General features: G+C 32.7%; 3 protein-coding genes across 4 annotated transcripts; 1 reads left to right on the top strand and 2 right to left on the bottom strand.

Moving 5' to 3' along the window:
• Positions 1-672: 672 nt before the first annotated feature.
• On the bottom strand, positions 673-5,255 carry LOC101244542 (probable Histone-lysine N-methyltransferase ATXR5). 2 transcript variants are annotated; one of them, XM_004249843.5, is made up of 6 exons: positions 4,602-5,255; positions 4,434-4,514; positions 1,878-2,104; positions 1,674-1,774; positions 1,383-1,595; positions 673-1,165 (listed from the first exon to the last, which is right to left on the bottom strand). In XM_004249843.5, the coding sequence occupies exons 1-6, from the start codon at positions 4,987-4,989 to the stop codon at positions 1,006-1,008; spliced, it is 1,170 nt and encodes a 389-aa protein (XP_004249891.1). In that variant the 5' UTR covers positions 4,990-5,255; the 3' UTR covers positions 673-1,005. The 2 variants fall into 2 exon arrangements, with proteins under 2 accessions (XP_004249891.1, XP_010312470.1); XM_010314168.4 differs by having other exon boundaries at positions 1,878-2,101; positions 4,602-5,235.
• A 4,865-nt stretch (positions 5,256-10,120) lies between these two features.
• LOC101244245 (protein MKS1) lies at positions 10,121-11,387 on the top strand. The gene has a single exon (XM_004249842.5). The coding sequence runs from the start codon at positions 10,478-10,480 to the stop codon at positions 11,171-11,173; it is 696 nt and encodes a 231-aa protein (XP_004249890.1). The 5' UTR covers positions 10,121-10,477; the 3' UTR covers positions 11,174-11,387.
• A 2,905-nt stretch (positions 11,388-14,292) lies between these two features.
• Positions 14,293-18,697, bottom strand: LOC101263074 (uncharacterized WD repeat-containing protein C18H10.05). The gene is made up of 9 exons (XM_010314167.4): positions 18,455-18,697; positions 17,592-17,987; positions 16,338-17,384; positions 16,135-16,225; positions 15,866-16,023; positions 15,720-15,771; positions 15,546-15,625; positions 15,368-15,461; positions 14,293-15,252 (listed from the first exon to the last, which is right to left on the bottom strand). Exons 3-9 carry the CDS (start codon positions 17,268-17,270, stop codon positions 14,681-14,683), a joined length of 1,980 nt encoding a protein of 659 aa, XP_010312469.1. The 5' UTR covers positions 17,271-17,384; positions 17,592-17,987; positions 18,455-18,697; the 3' UTR covers positions 14,293-14,680.

Here is an 18,697-nt window from a genome sequence, read left to right as displayed (position 1 = left end):
GCCCATCCATTTCAAAAGTAGCTCTCATGTTAAGGCATGTGAAGAGCTGAGAAACAAGCCCACTAGATTGTGATAGCATGGGTTGGTTTACTATTTTTGTCCCATCAACTGATTGGTTTTCTACATTTATTCATAGCTTGGAAACATATACACAAGAAGAAGCATGAGCTTTGGTAGATTGTTGAGTACGCGAACAAAGTCTCAAATTGATAAGAAAAGAAAGGTACATATGAGGTGTAAAGATGTAAGACAAAGCTGAGAGCAGTGATAGAAGCTAAGAATTTGTGTAATGAACTATGTTGCTGGGACTCTCCAAAAATACTTTACGCCTGTGTCAGATCCCCCAAAAAGGATCAGGCACACACCTAGCTAGCAGTATTTTTGGAGAGTCCGTGAAACATAGATAATGAATTCTACTATTTGGTGAAACTGAAAATTGGTGATTGCAGCAAGATCAAGTTTTAGGAAGATTATGGTCTAGGCACACTTGTAAGGATGTAGACATGGGAAGGACCGAACCACAATGGTTGCATTTCTGCAACAACCTATTTCCACGGTTTGATCCTGTGACCTACTACTCACATTGAAACAACTTTACTAGTTATGTTGCAGCATTCAAAAGGTAACTAGACAGAGATGCTTTTACATTAATAACCAAAAAATAGGCAAAAATGGACAATAAAAGACAGAAGCATGCTATAGTAGTCACCTGTAAAATTCTGTAAAACAGATGCAATTTTGTTCTCAAAGCAATTACATAGGCTTTAAGGTCTACATATGTTAATGTATAAATGAAATTGACAAAGTTACCTAGTAACTTAAATCTCCGAAACTCATCGGACTTTGACCAAAAATTTTCTGCTGTGCTGTATCTTCTTCCATCTAAATGGCCAGCATTCACCTTGACACTAAGGGAAAAAAGGTTTTGATCTGAACTAGTTGTATAGTTATGAAGAAGAAAGATCTGCTGATCCTAAGCTCACTAGGAAAGCTACATACGACATTTTAAACAAAATGATGTGTTGGATATTCATGCTCGTATCCATTGTAATCATAGTACAGCCGCTCTCCCTTGGCGATATCACGAATTGTAACCAGAAGAACATGACATGCGCCCTTTACACTGTATCTCACACATTTCAGGTTCTGCTTCTTCTTACCCTCCCTGCAAAAATTGGAATAGCCTCAAGTACAGTAAGTTGGTTGTTTTCAATTTCTATAAGATCTCTTGATATGAAAAGTTTAGACATTCCGAAATTGATTGTAGGGGGTTGATGGAGCATATCATAAAAAGCAAAGACTTTAGAAAGCCAAAAGTTATGGAGGAAAAAAGATGGAGAAAAATCGAGTTTAAGAAGGAAAGATTGAGGTTACTAGCTTACGGTGAATGGTTATTTATGCCATTGATAAACCGAGAAATGTTTCCTCGCTTATCAGGGCAGATAACAAGACTTTTTGATGGATCTCTTGCTAAAAGAAGGGTCATCATGCTATCACAATCATCCTCCTGCCGATTCCTGATATAATCCACATCGCCTGTATATTCTGCTAATATTGTCAAGTCCTTTATAGGCCCATCAGCTTCTACAGTATAGCTGCATTAATACGATGCATGAGATTTCATGTAACAAACAGACGAGAAACTCACAACAATCTGAGGTGACTAGGCATACCCTTCACGAGAATCAAAAACTACCATCAGAGGAGGGCATTCCCCTCTTTTATACATAGCTCTACACTGCTCCAGGGTTTCAGTGTCTTCTTTTGAGAGAACCTAAAACAAAAGGAAAAAATTACGTGGTGATGTATGAGCTAACACCTTATAACATTCAAAGAGCAATAGAATAGACCGACTGACTGTGAGAACAATAGCAAACCTGCATTCCACCACTTTCAAAGTTGGCACTGTTAGCAGATTTACGAGCCATGCCAGGCATGTAAGTTAGCTCATCGCTGAATTCCATATCGAGAGCTGTCAGTGCAGAAGCAAGAGATGCCATTTGAACTAGCTTCCTGTGAGGATCTTCTGTTGGAATATATAGTGATAGCCTTCTGCGTCTCTTGTGGAAAACTAGTGAACGCTTCCGACGTTTTTTGATATCTACTGACAATGTTGACAGGTAAAAATGGAAAAATCAGAAACTAACGATACCTTCTTTTAAAAGTTTTAAGGAGAAAAATTCACTAGCTTGCAATGGATTACAAGGGTCTGGTAGCAAAATATATCTAAGGAAATCTCTGAGATTAGAAAGCGAATCTACTCATAATGAAATATAAATTCTCTTAAATACAAGTCATAAATTTACATTCCTAAAAACAGAATGATCAAAAATTGCAGCATATAACACAATATCAGGAAAATAGAAAAAGAAAACCAAGGGAGTAACCAGTGTTGTGAAAGGTGATCGCCTCGTTGCCAATGGGGAGAGGCGAGAGACGAGAAAGGCAATTGCCTTCTGTATTTTCTTAAAAAAAAAAAACTACCGATGTAGCAACAAAATCATATCAGTGAATTGACAAGCAAAAGTTCATATTTTACCGACAATTTTTGAGCTAACCAGTGCTATTACACTGCATAGATAGTTGCATAAATGTTTCTAGCAAGCTTAATACTTACCTCATAGGTGAGTGGTTTGATCAAAGCATATATTATTTAAGCCTCAATCCAAACTAGTTGCCGGATTTGGAAAAACCAGAATGCGTTGGTGCAAAAATTTGATCAAGCACATCGTCATTGAGACAGATTATTATTAAATTCCTTTCTTATGTACACAAGTATAACTCTATCACAATGGCAACAGTCGCTTTTTAGACGTTAGAACATTTAAGGAAGTGATCTTTTGTTAATTAAACCTTACTTAGCTTGAATTCTTTTTCTGAATGAAGAAACATTTTGTGTTCAAAAATCCAATTTCCTCATTAAGAAAGTAATGACTAAGTAAGATACAATTGAACAACCTTAATGTCCTACCAAACGACTGCAGAAAAGAAAGTATGTTAGATGGAGTTATTTGTTAACTAATGAGTTATCCAATTCAGTGGATAAATTAAGAGAAACTTATGGTTCATTAACATAATTCAGAGATTACTCTATTATTAATTATTTTGCTAGTAACTTTTGATTATCAAATGGCATCTGACAAAAGCTATACTGCAAAGACAGAAAGAAAAGTTATTAGCAAAACACATTTGATCACAATGATAAGTTAACTGCAGGATGTTGATTCTTCCATCAATTTTTGAGATAATGAATGTTGAACCTAAACATCAAGCACACTAAACTCATTGATCCACCAACTTTAAACTAAATATGGAAACAAAAGATAATGATTGGAAAACGTCAATCCATATTAAAAGAGAAAATAGCAAAAGTACTTTAGCAACCAAAACATAAATTTGCATAAATTGGAAAAGAAAAAGAAACACTCACTACTATATAAAGGGATGATCTTGCACTTCGCCAAAAAGATAAAGAAATGCTCGCGACTAAATAAAGGGATGATCTTGCACTTACCCAAAAAGATAAAGAAACACTCGCTACTATATAAAGGGATGATGTTGCACTTCTCCGAAAAGATAAAGAAACACTCGCTACTATATAAAGGGATGATCTTGCACTTACACAAAAAGATAAAGAAACACTAGCTACTATATAAAGGGATGATGTTGCACTTCTCCGAAAAGATAAAGAAACACTCGCTACTATATAAAGGGATGATCTTGCACTTCTCCAAGAAGATAAAGAAACACTCGCTACTATATAAAAGGATGATCTTGCACTTCTCCGAAAAGATAAAGAAACACTCACTTCTATATAAAGGGACGATCTTGCACTTCTCCAAGAAGATAAAGAAACATTCGCTACTATATAAAGGGATGATCTTGCACTTCTCCAAAAAGATAAAGAAACACTCACTTCTATATAAAAGGGATGATCTTGCACTTCTCTGAAAAGATAAAGAAACACTCGCTACTATATAAAGGGATTATCTTGCACTTCCCCGAAAAACACTCGCTACTATATAAAGGGATGATCTTGCACTTACCCGAAAAGATAAAGAAACACTCGCTACTATATAAAGGGATGAACTTGCACTTACCCGAAAAGATTAAGAAATGCTCGCTACTATATAAAGGTATGATCTTGCACTTCTCCTCTCTAGTTTTAAGAGGGAAAGATTCATGTCCGTTCCCCCCTTTGAGTATGCTCTCTCACGTTTAAGCTTGGCGGGCTTAGATTCTTAATCCGCTATATTAATCCTACGTCTTCCGCTCTAAACATAAGTTAGCATTACAAAAGGTACAGACATCAATCAATTAGCTCTAGTATATATAGATATTAAAACACCTAAACACTCGATTGTGATCTTGTGATCTCAATTGAGCTTACATTATAACCTTTCCCGATATAAAGATAACATTGCTTCGTTTACCTTGAGCAGATGAACATTTCACCACCATTTGACTCTCTTTCTGAATCCGAAAGAAATCAACTATCTTCTTTTGCGAAAAACCTAAACAACATACAAACACATTATTTATATAACTCATAATCAAAATTAGTATCTTTTTAAAATTCATTTCTTTATGTTCTTCCATACTTTTGATTACGCGATGTTGATCAGCAGAGCAATGAGGACAATGCCATAGTTTCATGGGAACACGAACTACAATAGGACTAAGGCATAACATATGAAACCCTTTGTTACATTCATCACACAGTAACAACTCATCTGGCCTTTCTCCAGAGCCACATTGTTCACATACAACTTCTTCATAATCATCTTCTTCCTCCGATTCCTCTGATTCCTCCGGTAACTCGACACGCGTCGCTACTTTCATGATCTCCACCATCGACCTGAATTTCTTCGGCGGCGGCGATACTGACATCCGCGGTCGACGACGGTAGTCAGCTGATGGATGAACCTTCCGTTGAGCTACCGGTCTCGATAAACCCGCCACTGGCGAAGCAGAGCTTGATGGAGCCATTAACAAAAATGAGGGACAGAATTGGAAAAATAAATATAATTACTGAAATTGGAATGTTAATTTTCAATTACGAATTTCATTTTATTTTATTTTTCTAATAAAATACTCCTTTTTTTAAAAAAAAATATATTTTGTTGCAGAGTGTGTTAATTAGAAGAAGAAACCCAAAAATGGAAGAAAAAATGGAGGAGACGATACCCACCCACCCACCCACGAAAACCACCCACCCTGAAACCCCCCTAGGGTAGGTGTGAGACGTGGCGGGAGGTGATTGCTAAAGTCTAAAATGCACCGTTTGAGCACACGGAAATTAATGTGCGCACTATATTGTTGTTGGGTGTTTGTTTCTAGTTCTTACACTATTAAGCCGTTAAAAAGGGGATTTTGCTTTTTAAAGGAAAAAAAAAATTGATAGTTTTGATATATACAGAAGATTCGTAAAAATTTTCACCCAAACTTAAATTGTTTTATTCTCGAAAAAATGAAAAGTCATATTTAAATTAAGACATGAAAAGTATTAATTTGATGTATCTATATATATATACATTTCTTTAATATCAAAGTTACATGTATCTGATATCGAATTGGTTATATATATAATGTATATGGCATAGATACATACATGGAAGACTAAGAAACAGAAAATACCACATACATGCCTTTCAATGACTATTTGGTATCAATTATAAGTTTATCAAATTTAATAAAATAAAAGAACTTTCAATTTATCCAATAAGAAAAGATGGAATTTGTTGGAATTCGTCCGTTTTATTGACATCTCTAGGTCATGAGAGAGACGTAAAAAAAAAAAAAATTTGTGTAATATCTAGAAAATTTGAAGTAACGTGTGATTGTGTAATTATTTAAAGTGGCGTTTGATTTTGTAGTTACACTAGGATGTTTGTTTAGTTTTTGTAGTGTGTGATTTAGTAGTTGTACTAGTTGAGATCTAATCTATGATATTAGTGACTTAATTTTTATTTTAAAATATTACTCTTTTAGAGCAGATTTAATTTTGGGTGATTATGTTAATCATATTAAGAAAAATACTTCAAATTATAAATATTATTTGCAAAAAAGTATATAACACACAAGTTGTTAAATATCATTTTTTGTATAATGTCTTAGGTTTAATCTGAAATTTATCAAAATAATTCTGATGATAGTGTTAAATTAATCTTATCACAAAGGATTTTTGAGTATATTTAGTGCAAAAAGAAATTTGATTAGTGTTTTTCATTTCATCTATGTTTAGCAATAAATTTTAAGATTCTTAATTGATTTAATTTTACATAGAATCAAATGAAAATCTTGCACACTCCAAATCTTTCATTGATGAAGTGAGAAACTATTATAAGCATGGTGTATTAGGGTCGTTTGGATGGGCTTAATAAAAGCAGCTTTAAAAAAGTACTTTTGAAAGTGGTGAAACTTGTTTTTAAAATAAGCAGTTATGCGTTTGGATAAAAGTGCTGAAGTTGTTATGTCAAACGTGAAAAGGGAAAAATAGAAGAAAGAGATGTTATGGTTATATGGGTAATTTGAAGATTATATAAAAATATTAAGGGAAAAAACATAAAAATGTGGTCAACTTAAAACAGCTTATAAGCTAAAAAAAAAGCACCCCTACCCCAGCTTTTAACTTTTGGCTTAAAATAAGTTTTTTTTAACTTAAAATAAGCTATTTTACGTATTGCCAAACAGTTAAATAAGTCAAAAACTAGCTTTTAAGTCAGTTTGACCAGCTTTTAAGCTGAGCCAAAGAGGCTCTTAGTGTCAAACTTTATTCGTCTAAGGTAGAGAGAGTTTGATTTCAAATTCTGTAATTCATCGACCTATAAATTTGTTCACCTACGCAACGCATCCTTTTCCGCAAAATCTCTAGAAACATATATTTGTGCAAGTTGCTAGAAAAAATGAGTTGCAAATAGGTGCAAATTTGGTAAATAAGAAAAAAACAATGGCATATCTAAATTTTACTTTTCAAATATCTAAACTTGTTCACGTTTATATCCTGTTGTATTTTCTAATTTTATTTTCTTTATTATAGGTCAGCATTTGAACTTTTATATTTAATTGATTTGTATGATAATATTGACTAAATACTTTAGATTTTCTAACTCACTATATGTCTTATATAGGCATGCATTATTAGATTATTTTAAATGTTAGTAAAATTTACCATGCAATACTTTAGATTTAGTGTAAAAATACTATCCAAAGAACATTCAATTTTAAGTATATTTAGGCTAATAATTAAGGCATGTAGTTTATTAAACTTGACATAAAATAGACCAAATGCAAATGCTTGGAATATTAAACTACTAATGATTTTCATTGTGCTTAGTACATACATTGTTAAGGTTCTTAGCTAACATAATTAACAAAATGTGCTTAGGTAACACTAATTCTTCCTGCTTTATAACTTTTTGTTCGCATTTATAAAATAAAGTAGGGGTCATGTCAAATTCTTTAACACACTACGTCAAAAATGATTTTTAGCGATAATTAATTAAAATAATAGCTCAATTATCGATAAAATATGTACTTTTAGCAGCAATTAACACTCGTTGTATTGGATCTAATGTCACTTGACTAATACCAGTAAAGAATTTAGCACTCTTTATTAATGTGTTCAATTTATTGTCACTAAAAATTGTTTTTGTTATAGTAACGTTATATTCGTGAAATAATGATGATAGCACAAGAACTTTGTGTACGTTCCCTTTATGTATTGAATCACGAAATCAACATAATATGATTTTATTATCGATATATTTTAAACATATACTTTATTTTTTAGCGAAAAAATATTTTTCTCCACATCAAATACAAACATATAGTAGATTAAGCTACGTACACACGTTTAAGAAGAGCAATATTGTTTTGTCTTTGTCCAAGCAAGTTGAGAGCACCTTTTCTTTACACCTTATATATAATATGTCTCAATTCTCCAACGAGATAAACAATGTTCTATTACTTTTCTATCAAACTCCTGAGTAGTCAAGATATCAAAAATTAAATAAAATGTCAAAAAATATTATAGAGAAAATTTCACAAATAGCTACTAAAAATAACTTAATTAGATTTTATAACTATAATTTGCTAATTATAATTCGTGATTATTTGTTAGAAAGTGAAGATAGACGAGCGAGTTGGGAGAGGGAACATATATATATATAGCAATCGAAATTTGAAGAGGAAGGAGAGAGACGTGCGAGAGAAGACAGAGTATAAATTAGATGATAATTAATAGGGCTGCATTAAGTTGAATGATTAGCATTTAGCAAGTCTAAAGTTTTAGACTAATCATAGTAGTACTACATTAAACAAAATATTAACCGGTTATTTAATACACGTTTTTCAACTAATTGGTTATCTTTTACTTTACCTTTTTTTTTTGTTTATAATAATCATACAATCTGAAATAACTTTATCTAAATCATTAACAAAGGAAACAAATTATACAATATTGTAAAATTATGATTATGAAACATTATCAAACAATTTTACTTTCAAATTAAAAAATTTATGCATCATTTACAAAAAGTAAGACAATTACGTATTAAATGTACAATTATATATGGCCAAATGAGCCTTCTTTTTTATTTTTATTATATCAATTGGTGAACCTTTTTGTGGTGAAGTGAACAAACAACTAATTTTGGGACTTATCATTTAAACTATATTTAATTTATAAAATCTTTGTAATTAAGTTCAGTATCTTGAAATAATTTTTAATATATGTGTCTGAAGTTGCCAAAATCTTGATAATTGCTTCTGAAATCTGAAGTCTGTTTTACCTAGTCCAAAAATCAAATAAGTGTTTCTTAATTTTGACTTGCCAAAATATATTTGAAATTTATATATGAATATTGAAATTCAGAAATTGAAAAATAAGGAAATTATTGCATTTGTAAATTAGTGTTTATATATCACCAAAAAGCATATGATTAAGTTCTTAGGAAGGTTCTATAGAGATGTTTGGAATTAAGAGGGCGTAGATATAGTTTGGGTGATCAAGAAAATGTATGGTAGAGTCAAATATCGATTTAGAAAAGTGAGGAATGATTGAGTATTCTTTCTATTTATGATGGGGTGACAATAGAGATTACCCTTGCCAACTTTTATTTGCTATAGTGATAGAAAAATTAACGTTCTATATTCAAGTAGAGGTGTATGATGTATGTTACTCATATATGACATAATATTGATCAATATGACAGTGTTGTAGCATTAACGATATAATGAAAGATAGGAGACAAATCCTCAAATGTAAACTTTTCAATTTAAGCAAGACTAAATAGAGTACTTTGGGTGCAAGTTCGGTATCGTGACATACAAAGCAAAGGTGAAAGTGAAGATTAAAGATCAATAACAAGTTTCAAGTATTTTGGATATATAATTAAAGAAAATGAGGAGATTCATGATGATGTCGCACATCATATTAGACCACAGTAGATGAAATGGAAGTTCACGTTCGAGGTATCGCGTGATATGAATGTGTCACCAAGGCTAAGAGTGAATTCTACAAAATGGTAGTATTGTTGAATATACAAAATCCTAGCCCGTGAAAAATGAACACATATAGAAAATGAAGACAGTAGAGGTTATCAATTAGATATGTGAGGGAGAGATAAGATTATTAACGAGGTAATACGGGACAAGGCTAAAGTGACCTCCGTAGTTGATAATGTGAGAAAAATAAGGCTAAGACCATGGTTCGGAGTTGTGATAAAAAAATCTTAGATGCAATAGTAAGAGATCTAAAAGGTTGAGTATAGTAGATTTTAAAAGAAGAAGAGGTAGGTCTAAGAAGAACTAGATGAATGTGATATTACAAAACATAATACATCTTCAATTAATTGAGGACATGATCCTAAATATGAAGGGTTGATAAGGTTGAGGATAGACATTGAAGAATAATAGCTAGGTAGTCGAGCATCGGAATATTAGCTAGCATACATGTGGTATGCTCCTAATTATCATACTTTGATTACATTTTTTTCTTTTAAGTCTATCATAAATAATCTCTCCACTCGACAAGATAATAATAACATTTGTCTACATTATATCATTTCAAAATTTCACTAATATATAATTATTCTATTATTATAATTATATATACTACCACTCCATTTATTATAAAATTAGTTTCACTATTTTAGATATTCTTTTAGCACTTGCTCCATACAAGGTAATTAACTATCACATGTCAAATTAAGAATAGTGATTAACTTATGCCAAGTTGGTGACCACTAATTTTTTTTCTTATTTTTTAATAAAATGATATTTAGTAGTACTAATTTTATATTTTAAATATAAATAGTTTAGAACATGTTAAAAAGAAATATAATAGTCAAAAAAAAGATTTTGGTTTGCTATTTCCATTCATGTTCCATTTTTTCCCCATTTCATAGGCTATTATTTCCTATTACCACTCGTATATCATTTCTACAAATATCCACAAATAATAATTTTTGCCCAAATGGATTTTCCACCACCGGACTTTTTCGCCGGCGTTTCCGACGGAAGACCATCTCCGACCCGGAGAGAACTACAAGGTCCTCGTCCAGCTCCTCTTAAAGTCAACAAAGATTCCTACAAGATCAAAAAACCTCCGGTCGCTCCTCCGCCGCATCCTCCACCACATACCGCCGCGGTAGCCCCGGCGGCAACGACCCAAAACCCCCAAACGGTGATTATCTACGCTGTTTCGCCGAAAGTGTATCACACGACGGTTAGTGACTTTATGAGTGTTGTACAAAGACTTACTGGATCTACTACTTCCTCGATGGAAACATCGACATCTGGGTCGGGTTCGGGTTCTGCTGATGGGAACTTATCGCCGGCGGCGAAATTGGCATCTATGGAAAAAGCTAGTAGTCCATCTACTACAGTTCCTCCGCCTGCTGCTGCTGCTGTTGGTATGGAAACATTTGATTCGATGGATATTTTGGATATACTCGGAAATTCAAGCGTAGAAATGTGTCAGATCCCGGGGATTTTATCGCCGGCGCCGGCGACTTTACCGCCAGTATCGCCGCCGGGATTATTTTCTCCGTTTCCGACGGATCCGTTTATGATTATGTTAAGTCCAAGTCCGTCAACGTTGTTTTCAGCTCCGTTGATTTCGCCGTCTCCGTCAGCTTCTGATCTATTCCATCCATTCTTTGACTTTTAGGTAGTTAATTTAATTTTTTTTATTTTACTTTATCAAAAAAAAAATTATTTTTATTTTGGAGGTTCAAGTAAAATTAATGTAAGTTTTTAGAATATGATGAGGTTTAACTTTTTTTTATTTTATTTGCTCATAAAAACATTGTTGTTTGTACAATAATGTAAATTTTTCCACAATTTTAGTGGGGATTCAATGACAATTGTATCATAGTTGAAAATTTTCTTTTATGTTCACATTGTAGCTTTCCAATTGGGAGCTTAGTTGGTTTCGCAAATATTCTATTGGTTCGTAACAAGTTATTCAAGATTAATTATCTTGTAATAATTTATCGCATTATTTATTTGTTATAACTTATTGTATCACTATGATAGAAACGGTATGATAAATTAAACCTATTCATAACAATCAAACAAATACAAAAATTTTATTCCATCACTATTCTCTAATTCTGTTTTTAGTTATTTTTTTATTTCTCACGTCAAACGACCCCGACCCCTAAGAGTCACTATTCTAGTACATTTTTTATTTTTATTTTATATAACATTGTTGGGAGGTGAGAATAATTAAATAGTATAATTGATTTCGCTTGTTTGACATTAAGACATAGTTATTAGTTAGTATTAAATTTTTTATAATGACTTAAATTTTATCGAGTTAAAGTTTATATCTAAAGTATCATAGACAAATTTATGAAGGCAAAACATAAAGAATATGATTGAAATTGTTTAAAACTCACTTAAGAAAGATCAACAACACAAAAACAAAATAAAAAATGAACCTTTACAATTCAAACATGGTCATCATCAAAACATAATAATAACAATAAAAGTCATTTATTTAACGAGAAGAACATCAAACACTTTATAGTTCAAACTCTTAATTATTAGTTATTTATGACAAAACAAACATTTATTGAAATAAATATGGGGTAAATCATGCATAGATTCTAATTGAGCTCATCATTTCAAAGACATAAATTAGTATAACAACTCATAAATATTTTCAAAGTTTCACGTACCCATCAAAATTTATTCTGATACTAGAGAATCGAATACATCACTCGAAACAAAACGTATTAAGGCCCCGTTTGGATGAGTTTGACAAAAATAGTTTTAAAAAAGTACTTTTAAAAGTGCTGAAACTTATTTTTAAAATAAACAGTTATGTGTTTGGATAAAAGTGCTGAAGTTAAAAAAAAAAGTTATTGATGTGTTTGGCAAATAAGTGCTGATAAACAGCTTTTTAAATCAAAATGTCTTAAATACCCTTAAAAGTTGTTTACATGATAAAAGTTAATTAATTTATATTTTACAGCCATAAATAATTATATTTTGCTATCATTCACATATTTCTTTCTCATCACAAATTATTTATAAGAGGAATATAAACTTATTATAGATTTTAAAGATATATAATTTGAATAGATCAAAGAACGATTTAAGATTTATCTTAGTTTCATCCATAGGTAATAATAATTGTCTATCATTCACATATTTCTTTATTATCACAAATTATTTATAAGAGGAATATAAATTTTTATTTAAGTTATATGTGCAATTTATTTTACATTTTAATAATATATAATTTGAATAGATCACTTGAAAGATTTAAGATTTATTTTATTTTCATTCATTAGTAATAGTAATTGTCTATCATCCACATATTATCGGCATCAATCGAGAGAAAAGGAAGAAAGCTAATAAAAAATTAATCAAAAAAACTTACTTCAAGGTTTATCTTCACTTCAAATTGGAAGAACAGGAAGAAGTTTAGCAGCTATGCCAAACGTGAAAAGGGAAAAATGGAAGAAAGGGATGTTAGAATTATGTGGGTAATTTGGAGATTGTATAAAAATATTAAGGGCAAAAAGGTAAAAATATGGTCAACTTAAAATAGCTTATAAGCTAAAAAAAAAAATACCCCTATCCCAGCTTTTAACTTTTAGCTTAAAATAAGTTTTTTTAAACTTAAAATAAGTTATTTTGAATATTGTCAAACAGCTAAATAAGTCAAAAATTAACTTTTAAGTCAGTTTGATCAGCTTTTAAGCTGAGCCAAACATGCTCTAAAGCTACTCAATATCATAATGGTATTTATGAAAAATTAGGACTCCATGGAATAGTCAAAGTATGTTAAACACATGGAAAACACGCTTTGTTTAAACAACACATCTTTGACTTTCATCCTTCTTTGACCTTTTCTTCTCCTTCCCCTTTTAGCTTTCACAGTGAAGCTTGATTTAAATTTGAATTTGCGTTGGAATATTTCACGTTGAAGGTATAATGTTTCCTAACAAAGGCAATTCTGTATTCAAGGGAACTCGAATTCGATACCACTAGGTTAAGAACGAAAGAGTATTTATCACTCAACTTCAACTTCTCTTATTTCATACTCTAATTTTTTGGTATTCGGATTAAATTTTGTGCACCTCAAATAATTTTACGGATTATCAGTCACCTCCTACCAGCAACAGGTATCATGTAACTCTGTCCATTAAGATTAAAATAAAAATCACCTACTTTTTTAAAATTTCTTCTATAATTGTGGTGAGGGCGAAGTGTGTTTTGAATTAAGAAGGAAAAGCATAGTGAAGGGAATTATGGCCCAAAATTAAGCCCATGTACAATTGATTATCCATAAATTAAGCTCAAAATTGTGGCAATTTTCGTGGATTGTTAAAAGCCCAAATATAATACATTGTAATATATTGTGAGAGGGTTAGACTGAATTTGAACGGGTGAAATAGGTTGAGTTAATAAATAGAAAAAATTACGTAATTATCCAAAAAAAGTTCTTGCCGGTCATAACTTAAACACATATATTTTCGTATCGTAATATTGTGAGTAGCATGTATCTAACTTGAAATGTGATATGAAATTACAAAAAAGTGAGATAATATGTAATTATATTTTATTATAGAGAGAATTAATAAATATGATAGAAATGTTTGTGGAATTAGATAGTTTCTCCATAAAAATTTCCAATTTAGTGTCACATGTTTAATCGAGTTTTTCGGAAATAGTCTCTCTAATCAATGAGGTAGTAGTAAGATCAACATATACTCTACATTTCCGAGACTCCACTTTGTGTGATTTCACTTGATTTTATTGAGTTGAGAAGAATTTAACAAAGTATATGAAGTCCTTTCTGAATCATTTTCATTAAAAAAATATTCTATCTTTACACTGTTGAATATTCACAAATTACAATATGATCAGTCAAAAAAATTAATCTGAGTACCATGTTCTAGCTTAAAGAACAGAAGAGGATGAAACAATTAACTATACAACTTCACAAGGAAACAAAAATTAGTCTTGTAAAGATTCATCGAGTTCATTTCTATGGCGGTTTCTATCTGCAGATGAGCTCTTCTGAGTCATCCAAAAGGTGCAGCCACACCCGTGTCAGATCCTCCCAATACTCTACATTTCTCAAAGATCCGACACAGATGTTGCAACATTTTTAGAAGAATTCAAACATGTCCGAGCTGTGGAAAAATGCTTGAATCTCTTAAACCCGGACAGGCAATCCATAGTTGTGGAATGTCCGAATCTTACCATCCCAACCAGCTGTCACAATGACAAGGCCCCATGCCGGGGACAACGCTCTGTAGTTCAGGTTCTTGTTATGTTGATGAAGATGATCATCATTGGAAGTGCAAAGGTGTTCATCATTTTCAGCGATGGGTGGATCGTCTGGAAGAAGCATTTCTTCTGGCCATGTTACGGAGCCCCTAAATGACACGTCCATAGAAAACCAGTTTCCTACAGAAAATCGTCTTGAATCTCGAGTCTTAGAAGAAACCTCTTGATGTTCACCCCTCCTTAGTGGATCAAAGTTGGAACTGATAGAATTTTCTGAATCCCCTACTGTTGTTGCCTGCCCTGACCACGGTATTGCAACAGAAATGCCTTCCGAGAGGAAATGCTCACAGGATCGTATGGATTTTGTTTGTTTGGATGCTTGGATGTTTATATCAGCATTGTCCCAGAGATAGACACGTGAGTCTTCCCCGACTGATACTATGTGTTTTCCAGTTGAGCTAAATGTAGCAGATGTATGGCTTCCTGATTTCGATAGACCTGTTATATCCAAGATAAGAGCTAATTAGCACTAGGAGTGAGACTCTTCTAAAATGATATGTATGATCATTCACAGGCCTTTTTTAAGGATTTACGAATCAAAACAATCCTATACCTTTATATTTATGCACAATCTCGACCCCATCAAGAATATGGATTTTGGAATCCTCTGATGTTATCATAACTCTTCGGGAGTCATTTTCGAAAAACTGCAAGAGATATCCTTGTGTCAAAAAGACTGCTTACAGTAATGTGCAAGCATATGTTAAGTCAAGAGTTTCGAGAGTAAAAACCTGAATGCCGGTGATTCTGCTACCAGAAGATTTCTTCCTTCTATGAAGATGTACTTGTGTGTTCAAGGAAAGTACGCTTTCTGCATGATAAGAAAAACAAAGATTAACTAACTTTCTCACGATCAAGTACCATAACGAAAGAACTGAATTTATTAAGTGCAAAGAACTACTCACCGTTTAATTCATAGAAGCGGCAAGTACCAGATATACAACCAACTATAAAGCCCTGTTTCATCCAAAGATATACACATCAGTCAGTTTCTTGAGTCGAGATAGTAGCATCATTAGTCATTTTGAAATCAAACAAAATTAACACATACTTGGCCATTTGGCTGATAAGCTACCGCAGTTACAATATCATGAGCATCGGCCCATTCCAGAACTCGTTTTCCTGGAACTCCCCAAATACGAACTTTTCCATCTATGGAGCCACTGATGAAGATGTTCTCATCAACAGGATTGAACTGGATGCATGTCACTGATCAAATTCAAATGAAACTCAAATTAAACTTCTTAACTATCAATAAAATAGTGAAATAGCAAAACATCTATCAATCAGTTGAACAAAATAAAATTTTCAGATATGTACCATAATTTTTGTGATGAAAAACTCCTTGACATCCATCCAAACCAACTTTCCATAGACGAACAGTTTTATCTTTGGATGACGATAGAACACACTGCATTAAAGGATCGATTCAGTTCCAAAGCAAGTTAGTCATAAGCACGATTTGAGTTGGATACATGGCGAGTAAATAAGTGATGCAAAAGGTAGTTAAAAAGTTGACTCACGTTAGATGAGGACCAAGCAAGGTCCAATATGCCAGCAGTATGGCCATGAAATTCATGCAGCGGCGACTCATCGATTTTGAATGTATTCTTAGGAACAATAACAGGGGTATAACAAGACTTGTTCTTTTTATGTCCGTGCTTGCCTTTGACACTGTGACTGCTTAAACTGAAGTTAGGTGATTCACTTGATGAATCAACTGTGACTAGCCAAATCCGAACAACCCCATCTTCACCAGCACTAGCCAAATATTTCCCATCAGGGCTAAACTTCATTGTCCAAATAAGGCCACTGTGAGCACTGATTTCTTGTCCACAGTAAATCGCACTAAACTCATTAATTTTCTTCTTGTTCAGGTGCACTTTCTTTGGAGTTACTTTCTGCTTTTCAGTGAATATCTCATTAGAAGTCTTAAATGCATCAGTAATTTGACTTTTACTCATCTTTAGGCTAAATTGTTTCCACCACTTCTTCATTTTCTTGTTTTTCAAGTTACTATCCTTACCGTGTGCGTGATCGGAAGTAGCATCAAAACAAGTATGTTGTTCATCTGTAGAACGCGAAGAAGTGCAATCATCATCAAACCAAGTCTGATCTGGTTCATCGGTCAATGAATTCGCATTACCACTAGATTCCCTTTCATTACACATAAACTCTTCCTCTGAAGCAGAACTACAAACTGCTTCACTACTCTCCACAATCCTGTTCAACCCCATTGAATCAAATTCATCACTGGCTGCACTAGGTAGGCAGTCAAGTCCAACAAATCCCATTTCATTCAAAAACTTCCCTCGTCGACTCGTCACACTTTCTGGCTCCATCAACCATACGTCATACCCCAAATTCTTTTTCCCACAACCTAGTTCCTCTTCCTCCAACACCAAAGAATCAGCAGAATCAAAGAAAACTTCTTCTACTTGCATTGTTTTCATCATCACAACTACACATCAAAATCCTCAGTAACCCTCTCACCACATATATAAACAACCACCCATGACTCTTTAAATACCACACGCCAATTCCCGAGTTTTAGGACCGAGTTTCACTCCCTATAAACAATTAAAAAAACCACAATCAATCCTAACAATGCAAATTCCACTAATAAAGTAAGTTAAAAAACTAACACACCATGTCTTCATACAAAGTATCAGTCACCAACCCTACACTAGTTTTGTCAAACATGAAGTTTCCTTAATCATACAGCAAACTCACTAAACAATTGAAAAAGAATCAAACAAAAGATTTGTTTTTTGTACCTTAAGTTCCTCCAAGACAACAGAATAATCCCAACAAGTTTCACCGTCCTGCCGATGATTATGGATACTATGCCACCTTTCAAAATGGTCAACTATTAAACCATATAATATAAGTAACAAACTCAATAACAAGTCTTTTCTCCTTCAAAGTTCTCTGTATTGAACCCAAGTACAGTTTTGCTCCAATGGTTAAAACCAATGCACACAAATGAGAAAATGGCGGATCAAGGAAAGGTGAAAATGCTTAATATAATCTTTTTTCACCAATCACAAAACACCAAATCTCACAATTATAGCTGTCTAATCTTTAATGGCCACGAGCGGCGCTTGCAGAGAATATAAATAGTTGTTTGCCTCCTTCTACGCAAATTTCAAGAATCAGCTTTCAGCTGTAAACTGTGAAGAAGAAAAAAACCATTTTAGATAACTCAAAATCGACGATAACAATAACATATTCAGTGAAATTTAGCTCGGAGAGACTAACTCAAACCCACAATCCACACAAACGAACACCATTTCCCCAAAAGAATTATAACACTAAAAAGTTATAAACTTTAGCTCAAATTTTACAGTTTAAACAAATCCCATTTCAGAAAACTCAAATTCCTCGTAAAATTTAGCTACTTTAAACAAAACCCATTTCAGATAAACAATAAAAAAAAGCACATTTCCATCCAAATTTCATCAAATTGTACAATTCAAGCAAACCCCATTTCAGATAACTCATAAAAAACCCATAATTTCCATATCAAATACCAATTACTACAGAAAAAACGACAAATTTGGCTAACAAGAATCAAAACTAAACAGCAAAACCAAGAGAACAAACATTTAGTAGCGTAGCAGAGGGACAGGTAACATACAGGCTGTAGTATTGAATCGCTGAGGAATAAATGAAAAACAATTCTCTTTCTTTTGTGAGCTGAAAACTCTACTATAGTGTAGCTGTTGTCTATAAAGAAAGAGAAAGTGATGGCTCAGTTACTCAATTTACAAACTGCAAATGGAGAATTTATATATAGGAAGAACCAAAGCATTCCCATTTTACAGTAACAATGAATAATTAGAAGATTCTTCTTGTCCTCTTTTTCCTTCTTTTCTCTTTC

This window comes from Solanum lycopersicum, chromosome 11 (assembly GCF_036512215.1).
Source record: "Solanum lycopersicum chromosome 11, SLM_r2.1".
NCBI lineage: Eukaryota > Viridiplantae > Streptophyta > Magnoliopsida > Solanales > Solanaceae > Solanum > Solanum lycopersicum.
The sequence above is the reverse complement of the archived record's forward strand: the minus strand, read 5'-3'. Positions and strand labels throughout refer to the sequence as shown.